Here is a 25,936-nt window from a genome sequence, read left to right as displayed (position 1 = left end):
CTTCAACAAAGAGTTAAAATAGTCCTGTTTGGGGTCCTGTTAGTAACTAGTCCGTTGACTATTGGTGGGATGCTATTCCATCTACTGCTTTTGTGGATATCATCACCATTGGAACCTGCTACCAAAACTTGACGTGATTTCCACCAACTGAGGTGAGGATGGGATGAAGACTAGGGCTCCTTCTGAGCTAATTATGAGAAAGATTGTAGATATCTAATACTACACATATTAATGGCAGCAAGAATTGTATTTGCCCAACTTTGGAAAAATGAAAACTTACCAACTGAAGAAGTACTAATTAAGGAAATTCTAGAGCAGGGGTCTTCAAACTCGGCCCTTTTATGACTCATGGACTTCAACTCCCAGAAATCCATAGCCAGCATGTCTGGCTGAGGAATTCTGGGAGTTGATGTCCATGAGTCATAAAAGGGCCGAGTTTGAAGACCCCTGTTCTAGAGTGTGCAGAAATGGATAGATTGCCTTTCAAGATGAAAGAGAAAGAAGACTCGGTGTCCTTTAGAACATGGGATAATTTCTATCAATGGCTAGAAAGACGAGTCAGAGAGAAAGGAACGAGATATGTAATTTTGAATATATATATTAGCAAGAAGAAGGCTATTGAGTGATTAATTAACATATTGTTTATGATAATTAACTATATCTATTGTTGTTTGTTAAACACATGAACCCAGACATTATGCTGCTTGCCAAATATTGAGAATGTTATTTGGAAAACCCCCAACCCCAACCCTAACCCTAACCCAAATCCCAATCCTAATCCCGACCCCACCTTATTCCTAACCTTATGAAAAGTAATAAAATCTCTCTCTATAAAAAAAAATGCTAGGGCTCCTTCTCAGAAGTCACAATATGGTATAATTAATAGGGGAGATCATGGTCCAAGGCTACCTTTAGCCAGGAAACAAAGTGACCTTTGCCCCTTCTCTTCTTTTCAATCCTGAACTATTGTGGGGCCTTGGGGAGGGGGTTGGACTAGAAGACCTCCATGGCCCCTTCCAGCCCTATGATTCTATGACAGCATTAAAGGGAAAAGCTACATTATTTCGTATGAGGAAGGTTTGATATGACAGGTAGAATTTAAAATGATTTTGCTAGATGAACAACTGGAATTTCAACTGTTCTGGGGAGGAACAGGAAAATAATAGAATAATAATAGAACAAAGGATCCTCAAAATGTTGTGATCTTCCCACTCCGCTTAGGAAACAGTCTGAATTATTGGCTAATAAGTGATGGGGAGAAAAATTCAATTTGCTACAATAGCTTAGCCTATTTCCCCATAATCTGTTCTTAAACCCTCTTCCTGGGTGGTAGAAGGAATCACGTAGAGCATTAATCCTATATTTCTGCAGGAATTCTTAGGGCTTTAAAATTCTTTGGCATCAAATCACCTGGACTGGGTTTTCTATGAAGTTGTCTTTTAAGTTACCTACTTGGCGCTCACTAAGCCTCCCATGTGAATTTTCTTTCAACACCAACAATTATGAAAACATCTGCCAGCTTAGAGTACTATGGGACAGTTGCTCCTAGCAGAATTTTACATTCAAGCAAGAGTTCAGAAACTGCATTATTATTAGTTAATATGCATTGGAAGCTGATCAAAATTTCAGAAATCCATATAATGTGGATGTGACCTTAGACTTATCTATTGATTTCCCCACTGTTACAGGGATAGAATCAAGATCACGTGAAGTGTTAATACCACTTTACAAGGCCTTGGTAAGGCCAGACTTGGAATACTGCTGCTAGTTTTGGTCACCATGTTGTAAAAAAGATGTTGATACTCTAGAAAGAGTGCAGAGAAGAGCAACAAAGATGACCAGAGGACTGGAAGCTAAAACTTACAAGGAACGGTTGCTGGAACTGGGTACATCTAGTCTAGTGAAAAGAAAGACAGGGGTGACATGACAGCAATGTTCCAATATTTGAGGGGCTGCCACAAGGAAGAGAGGATTAGCCTATTCTCCAAAGCCCCAGGAGGCCGGACAAGAAGCAATGGATGGAAACTAATCAAGGAGAACACCAACCTGGAACTAAAGAGAAACTTCCTGACAGTGAGGACAATTAACCAGTGGAACAACTTGCCTCCAAAAGTTGTGTGTGCTCCATCACTGGAGGTTTTCAAGAAGAGCTTAGACAACCATTTGTCTGAAATGGTGCAGGGTTTCCTGCCTGAGCAGGGGGTTGGACTGGAAGACCTCCAAGGTCCCTTCCAACTCTGTTATTCTGTATTGTGTATTCTGTAGATACACATTTTATTTGGTGTAGTTTCCCTACTCCTCCCTGCACCCCCCCCCGACACAATACTTACGAGTATTGGTGTTCTAAAGTAAAGATCTATTAGCCTTGCTCTCACAGAATTAGAGATCCCATTTCCCTAGGAAAAGGAATCAATGATTAAATAGGAATCAGATAAAATTTTCCATTGTGGAAAGGAGGTAGCAACCAAGTTCTAGGTTAAGGGTGGGAACTGTAGACTCCTCATGATAATTTCAATCTCTAGAGGAGCAGTTCAGACTTCTGAGAAAAGTCTGTTGCTCAGAAGAAATGTGAGAATGGGAATGGCTGACCCCCGTCCACAACCGTTCATTTAGGAACCATTCAAAGTTGCAACGGCACTGAAAAAAAGTGACTTATGACCATTTTTCACCCTTATGACCACTGCAGCATGTGATTTACCTTTGGAGGCTTGACAAGTGATTTATGATGGTCACGGTGTCCGGGGTTATGTGATCCCCGTTTGCGACCTTCTGACAAGCAAAGTCAACGGGGAAGCCAAATTCACTTAACAGCGGTGTGACTAACTTACCAACTGCAGTGATTCACTTAACAACGGTGGCAAGAAAGAACGTTAAGATGGGGCAAAATTCACTTCACAGATATCAGCAGACTGTTGGGCTCAAGGGAGGTCATAAGATGGGGACTACAACTGTATATTTGAATCCGGTCACACCCACCGCTTATTTCCCGCGCGATCTATAGTACTTGGTGGCCTTCAACGGCTTATCCTGGACGATGAAAAATGGGGGGAAAGAATAATGTTGACCACCCCAGTAATGAAGCGCAATGTTTGACCATGTCAGTCCTAGTCTGAAGAAGTGTTGAGTTCCACTTCAGGAGATGAAAGGTCTTGGGTAACACACAACCTTGTGTTGCACCAGATCCATGTTATCTCAAGAGTTCTCATGGAGCAGCTTCTTCCTCCTGTCCTGCTTCCCCGGAGGCCTCTTCTGCCCAGAGTTCAAGGGAAAGCCATCAAGGATGGAAAACAAATTGTCCATCGTAGCCTACCTTTGCTACCCTCTCTGTCTCTCTCAGCACCTGCCCTGCATGATGGATGATTCTGTTGTGACAAGGCCTCCTGTTCTTTATGGTCTCAGACGCTCCTGGTGGCACGTTATTCATGGTAGACGGGGTGCGTTCAGCTTGGCTGATCACAAAGTGTGCGGCCTGCTTGATAATGAGCGCAGGTGGCACAACACGGGGTGTACAAGACCCAAATATGCATGTGGTTAACAAGATTGAGCTTCAGGGTTGAAACCAGCTCCTTTTGCACTGAATCAGAGCAGAGCAAAGGGATTCTTCATTTGAGTTCCATGATGCTTCCAGTTTATTAACAGCAGTTATCATATATCAACTGAATAATTGTTGGCTTTTGTTACTGAACAATTCACTGTTGGTGGGAAAAGACAGACATTAACTTTGATCCAAAAACTTTTCTTTACTCTTCAGGAGTGGTGTGGTCCTTCCTAACCAACTCCGTTATGGTCCTCAATTGGCTTTAAGGAGAACACAGGATCTATCAATCCATATAAATTTTTCATTCTGTTTGTCAAACTTCAACACCGTTCCCCCCCCCCGCAACATTAAACCTAATGTAACAATAGAGCTTCATCGACCAAGGAATGTGCCCTCTTCCCAATATCCTATTTTACAATTCCCCTCCAAGAACGAGGGATACTTACTTGCCTCCCCAAGGAGAAGGGGCCTGTGAAACTTTGGATGAATTCTGTTAAAGAGAGAGAGAGAGAGAGAGAGAGAGAGAGAGAGAGAGAGAGAGAGAGAGAGAGAGAGAGAGTCAATTAAGTGGAGGAAAGCATAAAATGGCCTTAGCAAACCGAATAACCACTTGCATTTTTTTAAAACCAATGGATGGTGTTACATGAGCCCATAAATACGTTACCTTTCAAAAGCTTTCAGCATGATTATCAACGTTTCACAATAGTAGCTCATCTATTGCAATATATTCACACACACACACAACACAGAGAAACACACAAAGAAATGGCGCTTCCCTCCCCCTCCCCCCCGCCCCAAAAGTGGCTGTGACAGGGTAGCATTTTCTCTTCTGAGAGGCAATTAAACTGAATATACCTTACGTCCACTTTATAAAAATTCTGGAGCCAAGCCTTGTGGCAGAGACCTTAAAGTATGTTTTGGGGAAAAAAGCAGTTTTGCAAATCATCATCATCATCATCATCATCATCATCATCCCCAGAACTTATATCCAAAGTCACCCTTTATTTTTCTTCAAGGAAGGGCTTCTTTGAAGGGATCATTGGAGGAGAATCCACGCCCAGTTTCCTCCCAAACTCTTAATGGCGAGGGTTTGCCCTTTCTGCATAAAAAGCAATTAAATGCCATTTACCTTAAAATATTCCATCAAGGATCTGGAGTACTTCATGGCGTGATCCTTCTTTAGTTTAAACATTCTCAGATAGAGGAGGGATAAGCAGCGGTAGCTATAGTAATTCGGAAACACACACAAACACAAACTTGACGTTATTTCCAAAGGATGTGATCTCTGGGCACCAGGCACAGTAGAGAACCACGCTGGGTTAGCGCTGACCTAGAGCTGTTTTTAAAATGATTTTTATTAAGCTTTTTTTTTACAAAGAGACAAGACAAATATGAAAGCATAGAGAAGGCAAGAAAGAAAGAAAGAATAAAAGAAAGAAAGAAAGAAAGAAAGAAAGAGAAAGAGGGAGGCAGGGAGGGAGGGAGGGAGGGAAGGAAGGAAGGAAGGAAGGAAGGAAGGAAGGAAGGAAGGAAGGAAGGAAGAGAAAGCTGGTTTCACTTAACAACCAAAGGTGTTAACTCAATGAATGCAAGCAATTTGCCTAACGGCTGTGAGAATAAAGGTTGCAAAAGGCTCCCTTAATGATTGCCCTGCTTAGCAATGGATTTTCTGCTCCTAAATCTGGGTGTAAGCCAAGGACTACTTGTAAGAAACAGAACGAGGAAGAGGAATGGAGCCACAAGGGAGAAGCATAGAGGAGGAAGAAATGGCGAGGAATATCGAGGGAAGAGAGAGAGGTCAGAAGACTCTAAATTCTGGTTTTCAACGAAAGCTTTAATCAGATTTAATAACTAAGGCAGTGGAGAAAAATGTCTTACCAAAGGACTGCAAGTTTCTTGTCTCCTTCTGTAGCAGAAGACCCGGTGAAGTTCTTAAGTCTCATGGCATACCTTCAGAGAGAGAAGGAAGGGAAGAGGCGGCATGGGTGGCATCAAGGAACAACGGTGGTGGCCACAGACACAACATAATGATCTCGGAGTTCCCCACCCAAGCAGGAGACCCTACACCATTTCTGATTAATGTCAGTCCAGCCTCTTCTTGACAGCTTCCAGTGATGAAGCTCCCACAACTTCTGAAGTCAATTTCTGTTCCATTGGTTGATTGTTCCCACTGTCAGGAAATTTCTCTTTATTTCTAGGTTCAATCTCTCCTTGATCAGTTTCCATATGTTATTCCTGGTCTGGCCTTCAGGTGCTTCGGAAAATAGGTTGGTGCCCTCCTCTCTGTGACAACCCGTCAAATATTGGAAGACTGCTATCCGGTCTCCCATGGTCCTTCTCTTCATTAGACTAGCCATGCCCAATTCATGCAACCTTTCTTCATACGTTTTAGCCTCCAGTCCCCTAATCATCTCCGTTGCTCTTCTCTGCAGTCTTCATCTTCACTTCTCTGGACCTTCCCATTCCCATATTCCCTGCACTCGGCTTTTTGAAAAATCAGATTATCCTATAAAAATCATTGTTCTGAGCCTTAATACAATTTCACAGCACTTATGTTAAGGATAAGGAAAAGAGTTCACTCTTGCATATAAGAAAGTTTTAAGATCTTCCGGCAGCTTCATTTACCAGGAAGTAATGGAACAGGTGAATGGCAGTGTGCTGATCACACTAGTACTGTCACACCCATCACTGCTAGGATATGCTGATTATGGAAGCTCTTTCTGATCTATGCTGGCTGGGGAATTCTGGGAGTTGAAGTCCACAAGTCTTAAACTTGCCAGGTTTGGAAACCCGTGAACTAAAGAACTTTCTGCTAGGTGACGGTATGTAGACATTTTAAGTAAATAAAAATATGAACACTCGTGTTGACTATAAACTGGGTGTATTTCTGCTCTCCCCTCTTCCTTTCTGGGTATATCTAAACAAATGTTTGTAAGCTGAAACCCTTATCTGCCAAAATTCATTTTGGAACAATTATTTTATGGCTAACTGGTAAAGTCTAAAAAGGTAGGCTTTATAACAGAGACCCCAACGGTCTCCCTTTAAAATATTTGGAATGATAAAACTAACCCTTTCCGATATAAATGTCACAGCCCAACGATGAAATTATGATGCTTTGCTTCCATCCACTGCATTTCAATTTTAATTATACGAATATTGCAAATTATACAACATCCTTATTATCCTCTAACGGGGCTAATTTATAAGAACAGCGTCCATCAATTATGAATTTTCCATGGTGTTAATAAAATGGTGAAAAGAACTAATTATGATGGCTTCTGAGATAGAGATGCCTTGGACTAATCATTAACAAGGTCACAATGATCCTTAAAAACAAAACACATGAAGCAAGTTATAATTATGCATTGAAGGAGAAGAGGAAAAGGATCACAGAAAAGGCATTAACCTGATGAGTTCCACCGTCTCGGAGTACATGGTATACGGAGATTTCGCCTCTAATGGATCGCGCTCCATTGCATTCCCACATTCGATGAAAGAGATAGCAGCGTCAGCATAATTCACCGCTTTGCCAAATTTTTCCAGCTGGAAAATAAAGGAAGGTGGATGTACAGTTGAGACGAGGCTTCCTTTGGTCTACAACAGAGGTCCCCAACATTTGGGGCACCAGGGACTGGTTCTGGAGAGAGAGGATTTCCCGCGGACCAGAGGGTGTGTGGTTTTGTGCGCTGCCTGCATCCCACGGATGGGGCCTTGCCTGTTTGTGTGGACCGGTTTCTGGCATGCTGCAGCCTGGTACCAGTCCACGGACCAAGTGTTGTGGACCCCTGGTCCACAAGACTGGTCAGAGCAACCAGGTCAGAGCAATCAGTTGCTGCATGGCATACTAATAATTAGCATCATTTAAGACACTATTAATAAGGCTCACAAGGGTGTTGCAATCCTGTCTGGTATACCATCTCTCTGCTGAATCAGCAACGCAGCCAGGTAGAGTGAAAAGGGATACTTGGAGACTTACCAGGGCGTCTGCTTTATGCTTGAGCTTTTTGGCTTCTTGCATGTAATAATCAGCATTGTGGAGCCTAGGAAGACACAACAACAGTGTCAGAAGAAGCAGTAGATGGGATTTCAGCTCTTGCATTGGTCTAAATCTAGACTTAATGCTTACAGGGCTTGCTTTAATCCTGCCTGTCTTCTAAAAAAAATAATAATCATGTAAATATACACGATACTCTGTTTTCTTCACTCTTATGACTCATCCCAGAAGCTAAGAAGGACAGGCTCTGGAAAACATTTGGGAAGGAGACCACTTGGGAATCTAAGAACCCTAGACCAGATTGGGAAGTCAGAAGAACATGTTGGAAGACGCTGACTGGAAAAGACTTCCGCTAGGTGTATGAAGATTTCAAACTTCTAATACGCGCAGAGTAAATTTTCTTCCCTTGCAAAGATATTTCTTCATTTGTACAATCTCTAGCCATTGCACAGAGTTCCTCCAGTTTATCTCTTGGTAACATCAGATTAGACAATTATAGGGCATGCTTTATTTAGAAGACTAAAATGACCATGTGGATTTTGGCCTGGTCTGGATTTCATTCAAAACTGGGCCAGGATTGAGAAGAACCAACTCTTGTATTAGGCACAAGTGCCAGCTGGGTTGGTCACTCTTAATTCTAGGCAGCGGTGGGATTCAAACAGGTGAACAACCAGTTCTCTGTGCAGATGCTGCTTCTGGAAGTCCATTCTGGGCCTGGGCAACCAAAAATTAGCTACCGGTTCTGCCGAAGTGGTGCGAACCGGCTGAATCCCACCACTGATTCTAGGACAAAGATAAGGGCAAACAATTTCTGACAATGTTGCCAGAGAACTGCGTGTGGTTGTAGGAGTCACAAATTATTCAAGGCCCCCCAATCCAAGGAAACTCAACTCAATCAAAGTTGCTCAGGCAGTGTACAAAAAGAACATTCCGAGGCTAAAGTACTTCAAAGCAATGCAAACCCACAAAAATACTAATATGATCCTACTAATAAGTAACTAACATATCATCAAATGTTATCTTGGGTCTTCTCAGTTCAGGATTCCCGTTGCTGAAGGTGGGACTTGTCAACCAAAGATCAGTGTCTAGGTGGCTGGATTCCAGCAAAGGATTGGAAGGCCTGCTGTGAGCTTCTTCCTCCTGCAGAAAAATTTTTTAATTAGCAGCCTCAGCCTTCACGCTAAGAATACCTTTCCACGTCCCGTCATGCAAGTGCGCGTGCCTTGAAATTAAAAATCCATCTCTTTGTTTTGCATTGCTTGGGCTGCATGTTGCTAAGTCAAGCTCAGCAAATTAATTAAGTGCAATCGGCTCCATACCACTCACAAGTCCAGCATCATTAACACCCACTTCTTCCAAGGTGTAATGTCAGCATGGGTGCCTGGCAGCATTGCTGGCTTATTAAAATTAAAATGTTAGAAGCCAAACAGCAAGCAGAAATTTACAGTATCCAGTGATTAGGCCTGGCGCCAGACGAGAGCAGAAAGGGTCTGCCCCTGGAAAAAGATAACTCTTGAATTCCCTGCCCTTTCAAAATCATAGAAGTCAAATCACAGATTAAAGATCAAAGCTGTGCGGCATCTCTTGAATTTTGCATGACCAAAGCGAGCGCGGTCAAGGGTAGTTGGTGTAGAAAAGAGAATTTCAAGAAGGACGGTGGCTGGCTAAGGAGTAAGGATCCTGGTTGTTGCTCATCCCCAACCGTGGGGACTGCCATGGGGAAGATCATGGATGGAACTGAACTGAAGCCCCCAATTCCAGGGGCAGGAAAGAAGGTTGAGGGGCAGCAGGATCAACTCAGTGGGGATGGCCACGGCTCTCCTTCCTAGTTGTAAAGTAATGCTTCTCTAGGTAGGGGGAAGATATGGCAGCAGAAGCAGAGGCCTAATCACAGTGGATACCAATCTTGGAGCAAGGTGTCCCAAGAAGATGGGCACATGACACTTACACTGATTCCCTTGGAGTTGACGGAGGTTTTGTTCTCATTCTTCCTGTGTTTGGAGCAGGTGTTGGTCTGCAAGGAGTTTGGTAGGGAGTTCTCTTGGCTGAAGGAGCTGTTGTCCATGATGTTGTGCCGCGGGGCTGTCTCGTCAAGCAGAGGAGACAGTGGAGGTGGGAAGAGCTTGTCGTCCCTCTTTTTGGTCCCTCTTTTAATGGAGTTGCTTCTGTCAAGGAACAAAGCCGATCACGTTTTAGCAAACCTACACAGGTCATCTTCGATTTACAGCCATTCGTTTCGTGACCATTTGAAGAGACAACGGCATTGAAAAAAAGTGATTTATGACTGTTTTTCCACACTTAGGAACATAGCAGCATCCCCAGGGTGACGTAATCAAAATTCAGACGCTTGGCAACTGGCTCGTGTTTATGACAGTTGCAGCCTCCTGGAGCCACGTGATCCCCTTCTGTGGCCTTCTGACAAGCGAATGGGAAAGCCAGATTCACTTAACAACCATGTTACTAATAACAACTCCCCAGGAGAAAAAGAATCCTACATTTAAACCTTGTCTGTGAAGAAAAAGAATTTTTTTAAAAAAAGGAAATAAAAAGTCAGGTTGGATAGATCCAGCTGACTCTTTAACATGTTAATCTGACCGTGGCCAGCTATTTATTTATTTATTTATTCATTCATTCATTCATTCATTCATTCATTCATTCATTCATTTATTTATTTAGTTGTTACTGTCCTAGTCCAGTCAATGAAGATTACTTGGATTTTAATCCTTCCACAGACAACTCATATTGCATTCTTTGCCGTTTACTTTTCATGATCATCGACTCAAATTTTCAATAGCAAATTAAGTCAACAAGAATGGATGTCTCCCTCTTAGCCAATTTAAGTCAGTGTCAGGCTTTTATAGATTTACAATACCTCAAAGGAACAAATCAGAGACAAACAAGCAAAGGAAAGCAACTTGGCTCCTTGACTGGGGGAAAATTCAATCGCCTCAGCTGGCTGTATTCAACAACACTCGTCCATTTCTAATGAAAGCAGCATCTATTTCAGTTATTATTTAATTGTGGCCGTTAGCAAGTAAAAAAACAATTGGAGTCGCTACTGGAATGTTCTTATCATGCCAGTTAATGTAGTCCTTAGAACAGAGTTCCTCAACCTCAGCAATTTTTATGGACCAACTCCCAGAATTCCCCAGCCAGCATGGATTCTGGGAGTTGAAGTCCATAAAAATGGACTACTGAGGTTCCTCAACCTCAGCAGCTTTCAGATGTATGGACTTCCGGTCCCAGAGTTTCCAGCCAGAATGAATTCTGGGAGTTGAAGTCCATAAAAATGGACTGTTGAGATTCCTCAACCTTAGTAACTTTCATATGTGTGGACTTCAACTCCCAGAATTCCCCAGCCAGCATGGATTCTGGGAGTTGAAGTCCACCAATGAAAGTTGCTGGGGCTGAGGAACCATGCCTTTGAATATGCACTCCACAAGACAAACTAACCAGCAAAGGGAAGGTCGTATGAATGATGGTATAAGCACAATTGGCCACAGACATGCAAAACCTGGATAAAAAGCAGGTCGGAGTCCTGAGATTGGGTTCTAGGCCACCATGGACAAACAAACCATGGTCTTCATGAGGAACCCATGACCATGAGTGCTAAGTCATTGAGAAGACTTCCTATTGGTCCTTCTGTAAGTGTTGAGACCCTTACAACATGAGTAAAGCTGATGATAGTCAAAAGGTAGCAAACGATTGAGTTAAATACGAACTTGGAGGATAATCAGAGCAAATCGCACCACCATCCTAGTCTCAGTTAAACATAACTAATAAGAAAATCAGGGGAAAAAAATTGCTTGGCAACTGGAAACATCTGGGACTGGGGGAAATGTAGACCTAGCATAGGGGAAATAACTATTGATGAACACAATTATATTATAACACAGGATACCGATATTTGCAGGGCTCAAAGGAATCAAATTAATGACCTAGAAAACAAGCTGAAATTAAGAAAACATCAGGTTGGGGGCTAATTTTGTAGGGTTTAGTAGAAGCAGGAACTATAAGATTTTTAAAAAGATGATGCAAGCAGTTGGAGAAAGATAAACACAGGTAGCTGAGAGATTACATTTGTATCATCCTTAAATGGATCCCACTCTTAAGTGCCATTTTCAGACTTGAAAGATGGTGGGGAGGTGTTAGAGAATGCAAATTAAGATAAATTCATTTGCATTAAGTAGAGTTACTAATTAGACAGGTAGAAGAGAGATTAGGAATGCGCTGATTTTATTTCATAATGCTTTTAAAGCCATGAGTTTTAAGTCAATTGCGGGATTACTTACTCAATATAAATTTCACTGCTGTGCAACAATATGAAGGAGCAGGCCGTTTCATTTTGTTGGAAAAATATCAGTCAAAGATAAATCCTTCAAATTAAAGTTTAAAGACCTGACAGAGTGAAAACCGGGGCAGAAGGGTGAAGCTAGTCACTCCTGTAGGTTGACTATAGTAACCAGGAGCCATAACTATTTGTTTGTTGAACAAAATATGGGAAATAAAGGGATAAAATAAAACTAGGAATGAGGTCTGTCAATTGCATGGAATTTCTGAAGCTCAAAACCCTGGACTACTGTAATTCTGTTAGATCCATTGTGAAAATGTAGGGGGGAAAAACATACTCTTTTGTGCCGGTTATCCTATGGTTGGGTATTGGAGAAATGCAGGGTGGAAGCAAGCAAGAAGCCGAAGATTCTTCTAGGCGTTGTTTCTTGTTGTCGCCAAATATCTCCACATTTTCGGACTGCTTCGATCAAAACAAGAGAAACAAGAAATGTTATGCTTTTTTTTTTGCATCACCTTTTCATCAAAGGATGAAATCAAACTGTTGTTGCAACCCAAAACGGTCGTATCCCAGCGAAATCACCTTTACTGGTGGGTCTAGCTACCTATATTTCTCACCAACTGGGAGAAGAATCTCTTGGGGCACGCACGCTCCCCCTTTCTTCAAGTGGTGTCCATGAGACCTTGCAAGAGGAGAATATTGACAAGGCTTTATGACCTCCTCACTTGTGCTCCACTGGCTGAGCAGAGAAAAATGGCCATGGTTTGGCCAGTGCAATCTGTGTTTGAGCTCTGTGTTGTGACAAAAGCATGGGCCGTGATTCCTCTAATGGAGAAGATTGGTCTTCTAGCTGGATTTCTCTCTAGATCTTTTTCATGGGGTACTAGGTAGATAAAATGGGAGAGTTGAGAAGGTTTTGGAGTTCCATGACTTGGCTAGTTGGGTGCAACTTGGTGAACCCTAGGCAAGTTTGGAACTATCTGGGACTAAATCCAGCCCCACTGGAATGAGTTGACTATAGTATAGCCGGTCACTATAGGAGTGGGGTCAAAAACCACCCTTTTGTGGAGGGGCAGTAGGGCTAGAATGAATTGTGGAGATGTCCCCTTTCTCTCTGCTGCTGCTGGCCTCTCCTTCTCTCTCTTTCACCATTAGAAGACCTAAAAGACCAGGTTAGGACAGATCAACATGGAGAACATCTGTCTACACGGTTGTAGAAGTCAACACTGACTTGACAGCACCCAATCAATCAATCAGTCAGTCAATCTCCTCTTTCCCTGATTTTTTTTCTCTTCGCTTGCTTTCAGTCACCACTTCTCTCTTTGTGTCATTCTTTCTCCCTTTTCTCTCTCTGTTTCTTTTTGCAGTCTTTTATCTCACTTTCTCTCCCCCCCCAATCCTTTCATATCTTTTTTTCCTCTCTCTCTCCCCTCCAGATTTTTCTTGCCTAGACAGGCCCTTCCATCTCTGGATTGCCCAAATATGCATGAAATTAGAATGAGTGTCACTTGGCATTCTAAACTGTCCAGATTGATTCAGCTAATATTTTTAGCACCCCGGTTTAATTCTGTAAAACCTGTCAGGGATGGTTGCTTGTGAAATGTCCTATTTTATCTTTAGCAAGGAGATGAAGGACAGTCTTTTGTCCCAATTTACTCTCTTTTCCTTCCAGGAAATGCTAAAAACAGGGTGGTTTTTTTTTTTTTTGGTCAGCAATGACAGTTGCAGGTAGGTTAAAAAAAAGAAAACACAAGAATCCTGGCTGCAGATCTCCCCCCACCTTCCTCTCCTGTCTCAAAAGCACGTATCAGTTTGAAGTCATATCCCACCCTGAACAACACCTCCCTGGATGTAAATAATATAAAACACACGATAAAGCTTTGCCTCTTGACTCACAAAAGATTCTGCTTTACAAGTAGTGGTTGGGGAAGGAAAAAAAAAACGCAGCTAAGAAGAAAAATAATTAAAAAAAGATCCTTATTTAAGTGAATGGCATTTTGATAAATCACAGGTGTTTATGTAACAAAATTCCCCCCATTTCCCCCCCCCAATGTGCAATAAAGACAACACTCAGCGAATGTTACAGGAAGCTTGCCTGCTTTTGACTTTGATGGATGGATGCCTTTTTAAAATGGAAAGGAATCTTGTCCTAATGCTCTAAACAGTAAAAACCAAACCAAACAAAACAAAACTGACAAAGATGTAGCGTTAGATTAAACCCAGGAGAGGCATTTTATCAGCCAAGTCTTTTTTTCCTCTCTTGTGCAATATCCCAAATTCTATTCTAATAAGGGCTGTGCCAAAAGTGTATTCTGCTTTTTTTAAAATATGCTTATTCCAGGTGATGGGGAAAAAAGTAGCTTTAGCTTCTTTCCTCCCCCAACATTTGAAAGCAATTCTGGTTGAAAGGATGCAAATAAATAACCTGTGTTGCTTTATGTTATCCTTACTCCATTTATTTCCTGATCTGGCTTTCTAAACCCCCATTAATCCACAATCAAGGTCAAAGAAGTTCATGGGGTGGCAGCGGCTCAAGGACGTTAAAATAGTAAGTGTGACTGTGTGATCAAAGCTACTCTCATTTTAATGCATGTATAATGTACATTAAGAAGGGGTGGAGCTTTGATTAGCGGTTGCATCTGCCATTTGGACATGGCGGACAATGTCTGTGGATGATCCTTCTGGACTCATTCCAGATGGAGCTTTAGAGCAGGAGAAGGCAATTCAAAGCACAACCAACTATGCTGTTGATATCTGGGGATAAATCCACCAATTGGGGGCACCATCAAGTTCCCACCCAGGTTTTTGGCCAAGGAATAACAGACTTGGAAGGGACCTTGGCGGTCTTCTAGTCTAATCAAAAGGAAGGAGTGGGGAGTGCTCAAGCAGGAGACCCTAGACTGTTTCAATCAATCAATCAATCAATCAATCAATCAATCAATCAATCAATCAGAATAGAGTTGAAAGGGACCTTGGAGGTCTTCTACTCTAATCCCCTGCTCAAGCAGGAAACCCTAGACTGTTTCAATCAATCAATCAATCAATCAATCAATCAGTATAGAGTTTGAAGAGACCTTGGAGGTCTTCTAGTCCAACCCTCTGCTCAAGAAGAAAACCCTAGACCATTTCAGATAGATGGTTGCCTAATCTCTTCTTAAAAACCTCCAGTGTTGGAGTGCCAATAATTTCTGGAGGCAAAGGTAGGCGATCTCAAAGTCTGATGTTTTATTCTTAGTCGCAAAAGTGAATAAAGGAACGCTGAGGATAAGGAACTTACTTTGTGCTTCCTTTTGGTTTTAGCAGACGGTTTTTCAGCCGGGGGCAAAGGAGAGTCGGGCGCCTGTCGCCGATGCTTGACGTTGACCTCTCGAGCTTCCACCTTCCCAGAGACATTCTCAAAGTCCAGCTCTTGCCCAGGGACCCGAGAGAGGAAACTCAGATCTATTTTCACCCAAAGGTACTTGAGCTCTTCGAATTCCTTCAAAGGGGACAAGGGTTCATTCTGAACAATGGGAAGAGGTGAAAAAAGCTGTTCCTCCAGGTCTGCCCCATTCTGGTCCACCGAAGTGTTGCTGTTGTTGCTCATCAAGCTGCTGACACTCAGGATGTTGCTGCTGGAGTCCTTGGCTTTGATCGCGCTGTCCGAGCCGCTCCCTCCCTGCAAGCTCTTGGCTTGCAGGCTCTCTTCCTGGTCGGTGTTCGAATCCGAGGTGGATGAATCCGTTTCCACAAACTCCCGCGACTTGGGAAAGGTTTTGCTAGGGCCTCGGTACTTTTTCTTCTCCAAAGGCGGGCCTGCGGTGGCCCTGGGCTCCTTCCTCGGAGCGGTCTTCCCAGCAGCCATCTTTGCCCTCAGTTTGGCCTGCTCCGGGCTCTCTTGCGCCTCCTTTTCTTTGGGGGTGCTGCTGGTCATATTTGGTTTGGGCCAGTTGTAATCTTCTGCACTGGAAGTTCTTTCGACTTTCTTGGGTTGCTTCTTCCCAGTCGTCCTTTGAGGGACCGGCTCGTTGTGAACGGGGGATTTCTGCTTGGAATTTTTCACATCGGCTGGGGTTTTCTGGGCCACCCGGGTTTTGGCTTTCTCTCGGATGGGGCTGCGCGGGGTCCTGTCTTTGGAATCGGTCAGGGACAGGCTGTTGTTCACCTTCCCTTTGTTTTGCCCTTCCATCTGGGCACCGCTCTGGGACGCAGCGCTGTTCTCCCCGTGGCTGTCATGTTGGCTGTTGATGATCGTCTTGTTGTGAGGGTTGACTTTGTTTAACCACTTGTCCAGCTGCCATTTGTTAGCTGAGGGGGGTTCAGGCTGAGGACGACACATTGCAAAAAGTGACAACAAACTCCATCGTCATTGGTAGCCCAGCCTTCTTTCCCAAAGCAGCCAGGACACACATGCTTCCAGGTATGTGGACTTCAAATCCCAGAATTCTCATCATGTTGGCTGTGGAATCCTGGGGTTTGAAGTCCACATGCCTCTTGCCAAGACTGGGAAAGACTGCGTATAGATAAAACTAAAAACTAAAGCAATGGAACAATTACGTCCTGGGAGAGCATTGGAAACCATTCTGCTTTTAAAGTAGACTAAATATGCCTTTGCTAAATATGTATTTGTATTTTTGTAGTTATGACCCATTTATTTTCCGTACACAATCAATTGCAATCTCAGAATATTCCCAAGCAATAATATCTCCACCTTTCCTAAGTGAAGAACTGTGCATCTCATTTAAGGTTTAAGGGCAATTAACAGAATAACAGAGTTGGACGGGACCTTGGAGGTCTTCTAGTCCAACCCCCTGCTCAGGCAGGAAACCCTATGCCATTTCAGACAAATGGTTGCCCAATCTCTCCTTGAAAACCTCCCTTCTTAAAACCTCTCTTCTCAAAAATTAGGGTGCCATCTTTTAAATTAAAATATCTGGGCAGTCTTTATTTTCCCAGGAGAAGGGTGTAGATCATGTGAAAGTGGCCACAGGAACTGTGCAAATGCTACTACAAAACTGGAATGTTTAATGTGAAAAAAGAGGGAAATTATTTAATACATGAGTAGCTGTATTTATTTTTACGATCAAGTTGGCTTCATTTTGCTACATTTAAAGTTAGGCTCAATTCATACACACTTTGGGGGGCAACCTGTTAAAAGCTGGATGTACATCTCAGCTTCCCCCCAAACCTACCTATGTGTAGTTAAATAAATAATTTTGTGTGTGTGTGTGTGAGAGTGTGGACAGCCATCCTAAGCTATTCGGGAAACGGGTTGGCAAGCGACTTTAAACAGATTCCACTTTTGCTCGAAAAGCTTGGACATTTTTCATTTAAGAAGAGCTGGAATTTCCCCTTGCAAACGCAACTGTTACACAGACAGGTGAATTCTGGAGATGGAGATTGTGGTATTTTACCTCCGGAGTGCCGCTGCGTGATTCTTCATTGCATTCGCTGGAGCTGGAGCTGGTTTCACTGTCTGAATCAGATTCAGAACTACTTTCAGATTCACTGGAGCTGCCGGACCCTCCACTGGAATGTATGAGGACAGTGTTGTGTGCTGTTGGCAATGGAAGGCCACTACAAAGAAAGAGGGGGGGAAAACGTATTTAAGCATTTATAAAGATTATTCAGGGACTCATCTCCCCATCTTGTATGATATAGAATTATAGACTTTACCAGGCTCTATAAACCAAGAAAGACACCTTGTGATTCTTTCAAGCAACTTTCATTATTGTCTTCACCTATAGATGGAGTCTTGCCAAACTAAAGCAAGTTACCATCCCCATAAAGCATGTACTCTGGGAACTATTGAGGAGGAGCTGCCTTCACCCTCTTTCTCTCACACAAACTGGCTGAGCAGAGTTGTCTTTTGCTCTTCTGGAATGCATCTCCTCTAGCCTGGGAATCTGGACCACATTCTATCACAGATTCAGAGTTGGAAAGGACCTAAGAAGTCATCAAGTTCAACTCCCTGTCCATTGTAGGATTCACTATAACATCCCAATAGATGATTCTCTGGTTTTGATTTCAACAACTCCATGCTGTAAGGTACTCCATGATGATCAACTCTTTCTATTAAGAAGCTCTTCCTAATGTTTAATCTGTACCTACATCCTTGAAATTTTATCCCACTAGTTCTAGTCTTCCCATCTGGAAGAGAGGTGAGAGCAAGTTCTGTAGGAGATGACTATCCTTCAGATCTTTCAAGATGGTTATTATGTCCCCGCTCAACACTTTTCTGCAAGCTAAACATATCTAGGTGTCTGAATCGTTCCCATGGTAGGTTGGTAGCCCTTTCTGAACTTGCCCATATAACAAGTCACAGTTCAGAAGCCTTAATTATTGATTTATCTGTTGCAGCTGAGACAGAATAACAGAGTTGGAAGAGGCCTTCTAGTCCAAGATGTATAACGTAAGACTTACTTAAGTTACGATGCTCATGCCTGTAGGACATCATCATAACCATCAAACTTTCAAATTCAAAGAGGCAGCTTTGGAGTGGGCAACACTCAAAGATTTATGGGGGTCCTACTTCATAAAATATCTTCTATCCCACCCCATGGGATCTTCTTCTCCCATGAAAGAGGCACGGGAAAACCACAGGAACTAAACCCTGACTTGATTCATCCCATAATTTTGGCATTCCACCACGACTTAAAAAGTTCTATTGAGAAAATCAAAAGGGGGCATGTGTCTCCCCCCTAATTCGGATTTGGTTCTTCCCTTCAATTTCTGAAGTGGTTTTGTGGTTTTTTTGAACTAAGCAGGACATAAGGACAAATTTATAGTAAGTTGTAAATTTATTATCAGGAGTCAAACTGTGCTGGGGTATAGCCTGCTAAAACAAATAAGCATTCTTTAAATAATTTACCACCAGCAATGTGCCTATCCTTTTTCCCCTCTTTTTATTTCATTGAGGGTTTTTTTTGTTAACACATTTCTAATTTATGCCCAAATGAAGGACATTAGGCAGCTCTAATATTTGGATGTAAACATTTTAAAAATTAATTTTAATGAATGCTATGGGTTATTCTCTTCCCAGCCTTTTCCCCAAGATATACCATAAGTGCAGAGATATAGGCATATTACAATTCTCAAGAGATGCCCTAGGGATCCTTTATCTGAAGCTCATTTTTCACTCATGCTTTTGCCAACAAAAATAAAATACACACAAGAAAAACAAACAAACAGTATTGCTGGTCTGAAATCCCCCTTGTTTATCCATTCGTTACCCCACTGTAAGCTATAGCTTAAAGGAAAATACTTAATATTTGGATTTATTTAGCAATAAATAGAGCTTCTTGCACTGGTCCCATCAGGTTTCTGTGCAGAATTCTGCAACACCAATATATATATATAATTCAAACAACATTGAATCATTTGCTTCTGGCTTGGCTCAGAGGAATGTATGTTGTTTTTTTTCCTGGACAAAATATGAGGAGGTTTAGATCTGATTTTCATCTTGGATTGCAAAACTGCGACTTTTGCCAAAATTTCCAAAAAAACAAAACAAAAAACCCTCAGCCATTGCTACCAAATTGGAACATTTGCAACAGAAGTATTGCCTTTAATCATTTGGCCTCAATGCATTGGCCCTGGTATATAATCACTTGCAAATGAAATATGCTGTCCTTTTTAGCATCACACGGATACATAAGGGGAAAATTGACTCAGGAAAAAAAAAGAAGCAAGTCAATCCAAAACTTTTCTTTAGGCTATTTTAGCCACATCTATGAAAATTTTCTACAAAGGTCAAGGACGTTGGCTGATGGAAAACTTGCTGTTTTTCACATGTGTGGGACCCAAGTGGGGGATTTTAACAAAGGAGCAGAGGCTATGTTAGAAAAACCAAGATTCAACCCCTAATGTCTTCATTTATTGGATCTAAGCGAAGGAAATCTGGAAGGAACTTCCTCAAGACCGTTGGGAGTGACTATACTTAGACTAGAAAATATTGATGCAGGATTAGATGTTTCCATTATCTAGCAGTGTAAAGCAGCTTTACTTGATCTTTTATGGCTAGGCTGGGTAATCTGAAGCTCTGGAGACAACTTCAGAACACAAATGCGATTTTCTGCAGCTTCCAAAGCTCCTTCTGAACACACTGACTGAAAAGGGAAGGGCTGGTTTTTCAAGAGGTTGAGTGATGAAATGCCCTTGAAGATCAGAAGGAGGGGAAAAAAAATCAACACCATTTGATCAAACCCACAAACCAAGCAGGTGGCCCACTAGATGCATGGATTTTTATTAGGAGACCCTGACAGCCTGCACAGCCACCGTTGATCATTTCTGGAAGTTCAAATACATGTTTGAGAGACACCTAACTGAGTTGTGTGCTCTAAAGAGTGGCTGTGTATTAAAAAACAAAATAGGTCAACTCTTTTTCCGCTGCTGCAACTTTGAGAAGAAAGAAAGGGGTTGAGATCAATCAAGGAAGCAACTTGCAATAATATGACTACTTTTTAAGGAGGACTTGAGGAATTCTAGAAAGGTTTGGTGTCCTTCACCTTTCCTTCTAGATCAGCTTTTACCAATGTGGTTTCCTTCAGAAATTTATTCTGCTAACTATTCCTGACCGCTGGGTATGCTGATGGGACATGCAATCCAGAACATTTAGAGGGCAACAAATGCTTAAAAAAATCTATTTGATTTTCCTACAGCAAAAAAAGAAAGAAGAGAGACACCATGCAGGCTATCTCTAGCAGCAAAAACATGACATTACAATAAGAAGTCAATTTAATTCGTAACAGCAAAATGTGTAATGCAAAGTGACACGGTCGATTGTAACACCAGTCAAGAAAAAGAGAGAGAGAAAAGCTTGTAAGGAAGAGATAAAACTCAATTTCCAAACATTGAAAGGTTTATTATTTGGTGCTTTTAAGATCTAATGATAGCACTAAACTCTAGAAGTAAATGTAGGTAGCAAGAGGCATTCTAGCTAATTTAGCCATCTCTCTAAGATAGTATCAGCCTGAGACACAGAAAGGAAAACCGTAAAACGTATTTCCCAATTCGTCTTGGCCTTTCGCAGTGATGAATATTATCTTTCCAATTTCACTGAGCATATGAGATGGGAAGGCATACAGCTTGTATATTAGTCCGTAAATGTCTATGGAGATTCTCAGTCATTCACATTTTGGTTGTCCCAAACTGGACTTTCTTGTTTTTCTTTGAAGATGTTTCGCTTCTCATCCAAGAGGCTTCTTCAGCTCTGACTGGATGGTGGGGGTCAATCTATTCTCCAAAGCACCTGAAGACAAGAAGCAACGGATGGAAACTAATCCAGGAGAGAAGCAACCTGGAATTAAGAAGAAACTTCCTAACAGTGAGGACAATTAACCAGTGGAACAGAAGTTGCCTTCAGAAGTTGTGGGTGCTTCATCACTGGAGGTTTTTAAGAAGAGACTGGAAGGCCACTTGTCTGAAATGGTATAGGGTCTCCTGATTGAGCAGGGGATTGGACTAGAAGACCTCCAGGGTCCCATCCAGCTCTATTCTGATTGTTGCTGGTGGTCATGGTTACCTAGCTGAACATAATTTGACAGGAGTTATCATTGTGGAACTTCAGTTAGTCGAGAGTTGAGGGATTGACCTAATTTCTGGATCAGAGTCACAAAGTGGCAAGACAAGAAGTTTCAACTTTTTTGTGCAGCAAATTGCATATCTACTTATACATCAGATGACCAAGGTGTAGCCTCCAAGAAGCCAAATCTTGCAATTTTACACCATTACTCATTGTTGGCCCTGGGTTTAGGTCTTTTATCCAAAATGGAAGGCACATGATGTCACAGGTATGATGACACCATGGTACGTAAGACAGTAATCACGGAGATCAGGGGTGTCAAACTGCCGGCCCATGGGCTGGTTGCATCATGTGGAGGCCGCAGCCATCCCAGCCCCAGCAATGCAAAAAAAGTTGCGATACATCGTGATATGTCACGTGACCTGGTGAGTTTGACGCCCATGATGTAGATTATATATAATTCATGTCAGTTGTACCATGATGCAGAAAACATCATGCAGGCTTTTGTGGTCTGAATTTAGGGTCTGCAGTGAATTGTCCAGCCTCTTTGACAGGAACTATGTCTTGTTGCTGATTGTAGTCAACATTTTCTGTAATTTGAGGAAATAAGTGATCTTCGGATGTGTCTAGCTTTTATGTTGTCTCTGTGGGCTTCCTTAAGTTAGAGATTCATTTTCCAAGATCGTCTTAAATGATTCCTGGAGCCACAGCTTATTTTTTTTTGTGCACCATAAATGACCAACAAATGGGTAATTTATGCATTTCTTCTTTCTCCCAGTTCACTGCTGAGATCGTTATTGCATTATTTTCATCACATCATTTACTCTTAATATTTTAATAAACCGCTTTAAAGATGAAATGGAGTTGCTACAGATATCATGTGCAGGACTGACAATTATTAATCTCCAGAACGAGCAGACTCCTCTCCTTGCATTGTAAATACATTCAGTAATCAAAATGTCACTCTGAACTGGTGCTAAACACCTGAGAAAGGGCATCTCATAGCTTTATTGAGTAAAAAGCAGATAATTAATTAGATTATACAAGTACTGGATGAAAAATTATGTGCGTATCTCGTTTTTGAGATACTGCACAATCAACCTAATTTACAAAGGAATAAACAAAAAATAAAGTCAAAAGGGACATCTTTTGAACTGTGGGTGCTCTCTAGGATTGGTGGTTTTCTTGCAGACATTTCATTACCCAACTAGGTAACGGCGTCGGCGGTGATGTTACCTAGTTTGGTGATGGAACGTCTCTGCAAGAAAACCACCAAGCTCAGAGAGCACTAAGGTTATTGCTGATTTCCAACATGATTAAGTGGTTAGTATGGAGACACAAAACATCTCTACCAGCAGGAGCCCCTCAACTGGAGCCCTTAAACCAGACATGTCAAACACAAGGCCCGGGGCCCGGATCTGGCCCGCAAAGTGGTCTCATGTGGCCCGCGAAGCCATCCTGGAAACAGTGAGGGAATGGCCCCCACTGCCTTGGCTCTGGCCCAGAGACCTTCCTTCTGCCAAAGACCCTCAGATCTGTCCCACTCCTGCCCAGGCCCCCATAGGCACCCTTGATGCGAACGAACGTTGTAGAGCTGGCCATGCCCACCCAGTAGGCCATACGCGCACTAGCCACGCCCACCCAGTAGGCCACGCCCACCCTGGCCATACCCCCCGGCCCTTTGAGGGCAACCGCAATGCTGATGCGGCCCTCAATGAAATTGAGTTTGATACCCCTGCCTTAAACAGTCATGTCCCACCTCTTCCATCTTAGGGATAATCTTCTGAAATCTCAAATCCTGGAAGACCTAAGTAACTTTTTTTTTTTGCAGATATAAAATCAAAAACCATTTGGATAGGTTGGGTGAGTGGAGCCGAGTATCTGTAGATAATCTAATCAGAATGGAAATACAGAATGGTTAAAAATATTTATTCCCCCCCCCCTCCTGGATACCTCTTCAAAGACGAAAACAAGCGGCCAAATGAGAACTGGTGTTTCCTCTCTCCCCTACTTCATTAGTTCCTGGGTATTTTTTATTTCCATTTTTATAGTCATTTTTGCATAATGGTGTAACCTGCTGTCCAAAACTCTTTGGAAAAAAGCACAGAGCATGTGGGCTCATCTGAAACCTCTCTGTAACTCATTTACATTGAGGCAAAGTGCCTGCTTTGATCTTGATTTTAATACATATACATATACATATACATATACATATACATACATATACATATACATGAAAGAGTTAATTAGCAAAGTCCATTCAAAAAGCCTTGACAAATACTTAAACATACATTTGCCTTGCCTTCCAGCTAATATAAGAGAGAAGGAACCCGTGGCTCAGGAGGTTAAAACACTGCCTGATATATAATCAGCCCGCGTTCGAATCTCAGATAAAGGGTATGACTAACTGATGAGAACATAAAGAGTTCGAAATGATCATCTTAGCCTCCCAAATTCTTTATTAGCAATTTGAATAATTTGCACAAATAATGAGCTGTCATAAGTTGACTAGTTCCTGTGGATAAGCCCTGAGCCGGGCCAAAACAGGAATGAAAGAGTTAATTAGCAAGGTCCATTCAAAAAGCCTTGACAAATACTTAAACATATACATATACATATACATATACATATACATATACATACACATACATACACACACAAACACACACACACATATTGTGACTTGCAAGAAGACCCTCCAAGAAAACGCCACAATTTGTCTTTGTCTACCTTGCTATAACACATCTTTGTTCCAATGGAAGCCACATGCAGTTCAGTTAAGACTTTCTCCTAAGCAATTTGATGCTCCTGATTTATTTAGAAGTAAATCTTGCTGAAATTTGTAGAAGATGGGGTTAAGGATTGGATGGCAGAGTTTTTCTCCCGTATGCATTTTCTTGGGGTGAGGCTAACTGAAAGAGGATTTAATAGCCGAAGTTACAAAGACAGTCTTGGTGCCGATGACATTCCCTACTTGGATAATGAAAGGTCTTCAAGAAAACCACCAAGCTCCCCCCATAACTCCACTCCCATCTAGCACTGATAACATTACCTAGTTGGGTCATGAAACAACTGCAAGATAACCACCAAACTCAGAGAGCACCAAGGACCCCATAGTCATCGTCCTTCTCCTCCTCCTTCTAGCACTGATAACATTAGCTAGTTGGGTTGTGAAATGTCTGCAACAAAACAACCAAGTTCAGGGAGCACCAAGGAGCCCACACTTCAACCCTGAACTACAAATGTTCTCTTCTATCAATCCCTGCCCTGTTTCGGGAACCATAATATTCCCAAGATGTATCAATGCAGGACAATGTTTTTATATTTATTGCCCTGTACACCGCCCTGAGTCCTTCGGGAGAAGGGCGGTATAAAAATATAATAAATAAAAATAAATAAAATAAAATGTGATAAAAACAAAAGGAAGGTGGGAAAAAAAAATCACATTAAGATACCCCTCTGCCCATCGAAATTTAAAAACATACATCAGCCAAACCCTGTATCAAAATTCAAGAACATGACACCTTAAAAATAAATATCACAATATAAGAGGAGCAAATTTTAGGCTGAAGCTGCTGTCCCAACAGAGAGGAAATCCATGGCCTAAAACCTTTACAAATGTTTAGCTAACTTTCTTTTAAAAATGGATCTTGCCTTCTCTAACGAGGCTGTGATGGTTGCATTGGCAGCCCTTGAATGGCAAGCTTCCGCCGGTTAATTTGTTTACAACATTTTTAAAAATTATTTATTGACAATGACCTCCATCCCACATTCCAGTGTATTCCTTGTGTCTTATTAATTTGTTGGTCCGGTGATTTTTATAAGCTCTAATTCAGCACAGGACTCCCTCCAGTCCTGTATTTTATACTGATACGTGAAATGAAATGGAAGGATGATACAATTATGGTTTCGTGATATGCAAAGAAGAATGGCAAAGGCGCCAAACGGCTCAGCCCAACAATTCCAGTGCGTCAAGCAGTGTGAAAATGTGGGGGAAAAAAAAGATAAAGAATCTCTAACGACAACAAAGATTAGCCATTTGCTCTCTAACCTTATTTACAGAAGCAATCAGAGGTATTCAGGTTGAGTTAATGGCCCTATCTCCAATTAATTCAATTGTCTACACACAACATTGATGCGGTAGCTATATCAGAGACAACGGCAGAGGGAACACAGACGACTCCATTAAAAGTGACAGTAATATTGCATTTATTACCAGGCACACCTTCCTCCCCAATATCATAAATTTGGGGTCTTCAATTACAGCCCATGCTTTAACAGAAATTCAATTAGTGAAGTAACTGCATTGAAGTTGGGGTGGGAAGGAAAAGGGAACTGGCCCTGCTCAAAATCTTCCTATTAAAAATGTGGTTGCTCCAATCTCAGCAGTTGGCTCTTGGTGCAACATCTTGCTTTCTGGCTCCAGGCCAAACCGGCCCCTCCTTGCCTTCCTCCTTTGATGCCCGATTTTATAAACAAAATCCGAAGCTCTGGAATCCTTGGAATTGCAGCGGAACTGCACGTCGCCGATGGAAAAAATCTTTTTTTTCCCTCTGGCTCCTTTTTTGCATCCTCTTTATCCTTCTTCCAATGTTCTGCCAACGTGTTCAG

General features: G+C 42.0%; 1 protein-coding gene across 1 annotated transcript in view; it reads right to left on the bottom strand.

The window, feature by feature from the left end:
- The window catches only part of AFF2 (ALF transcription elongation factor 2), a 178,206-nt gene that overhangs the window by 5,576 nt on the left and 146,694 nt on the right, over positions 1–25,936 (bottom strand). Inside the window, exons 10-19 of the mRNA XM_083371765.1 lie at positions 17,217–17,379; positions 15,101–16,126; positions 12,161–12,285; positions 9,481–9,697; positions 8,536–8,672; positions 7,515–7,578; positions 6,945–7,081; positions 5,417–5,488; positions 4,668–4,761; positions 3,985–4,028 (exon numbers count right to left, since the gene is read on the bottom strand). Coding sequence (XP_083227891.1) covers positions 3,985–4,028; positions 4,668–4,761; positions 5,417–5,488; positions 6,945–7,081; positions 7,515–7,578; positions 8,536–8,672; positions 9,481–9,697; positions 12,161–12,285; positions 15,101–16,126; positions 17,217–17,379 — 2,079 coding nt within the window. The remainder of the gene's footprint in view (positions 1–3,984; positions 4,029–4,667; positions 4,762–5,416; positions 5,489–6,944; positions 7,082–7,514; positions 7,579–8,535; positions 8,673–9,480; positions 9,698–12,160; positions 12,286–15,100; positions 16,127–17,216; positions 17,380–25,936) is intronic.

This window comes from Vipera ursinii (genome assembly GCF_947247035.1).
Source record: "Vipera ursinii genome assembly, chromosome: 12".
NCBI lineage: Eukaryota > Metazoa > Chordata > Lepidosauria > Squamata > Viperidae > Vipera > Vipera ursinii.
The sequence above is the reverse complement of the archived record's forward strand: the minus strand, read 5'-3'. Positions and strand labels throughout refer to the sequence as shown.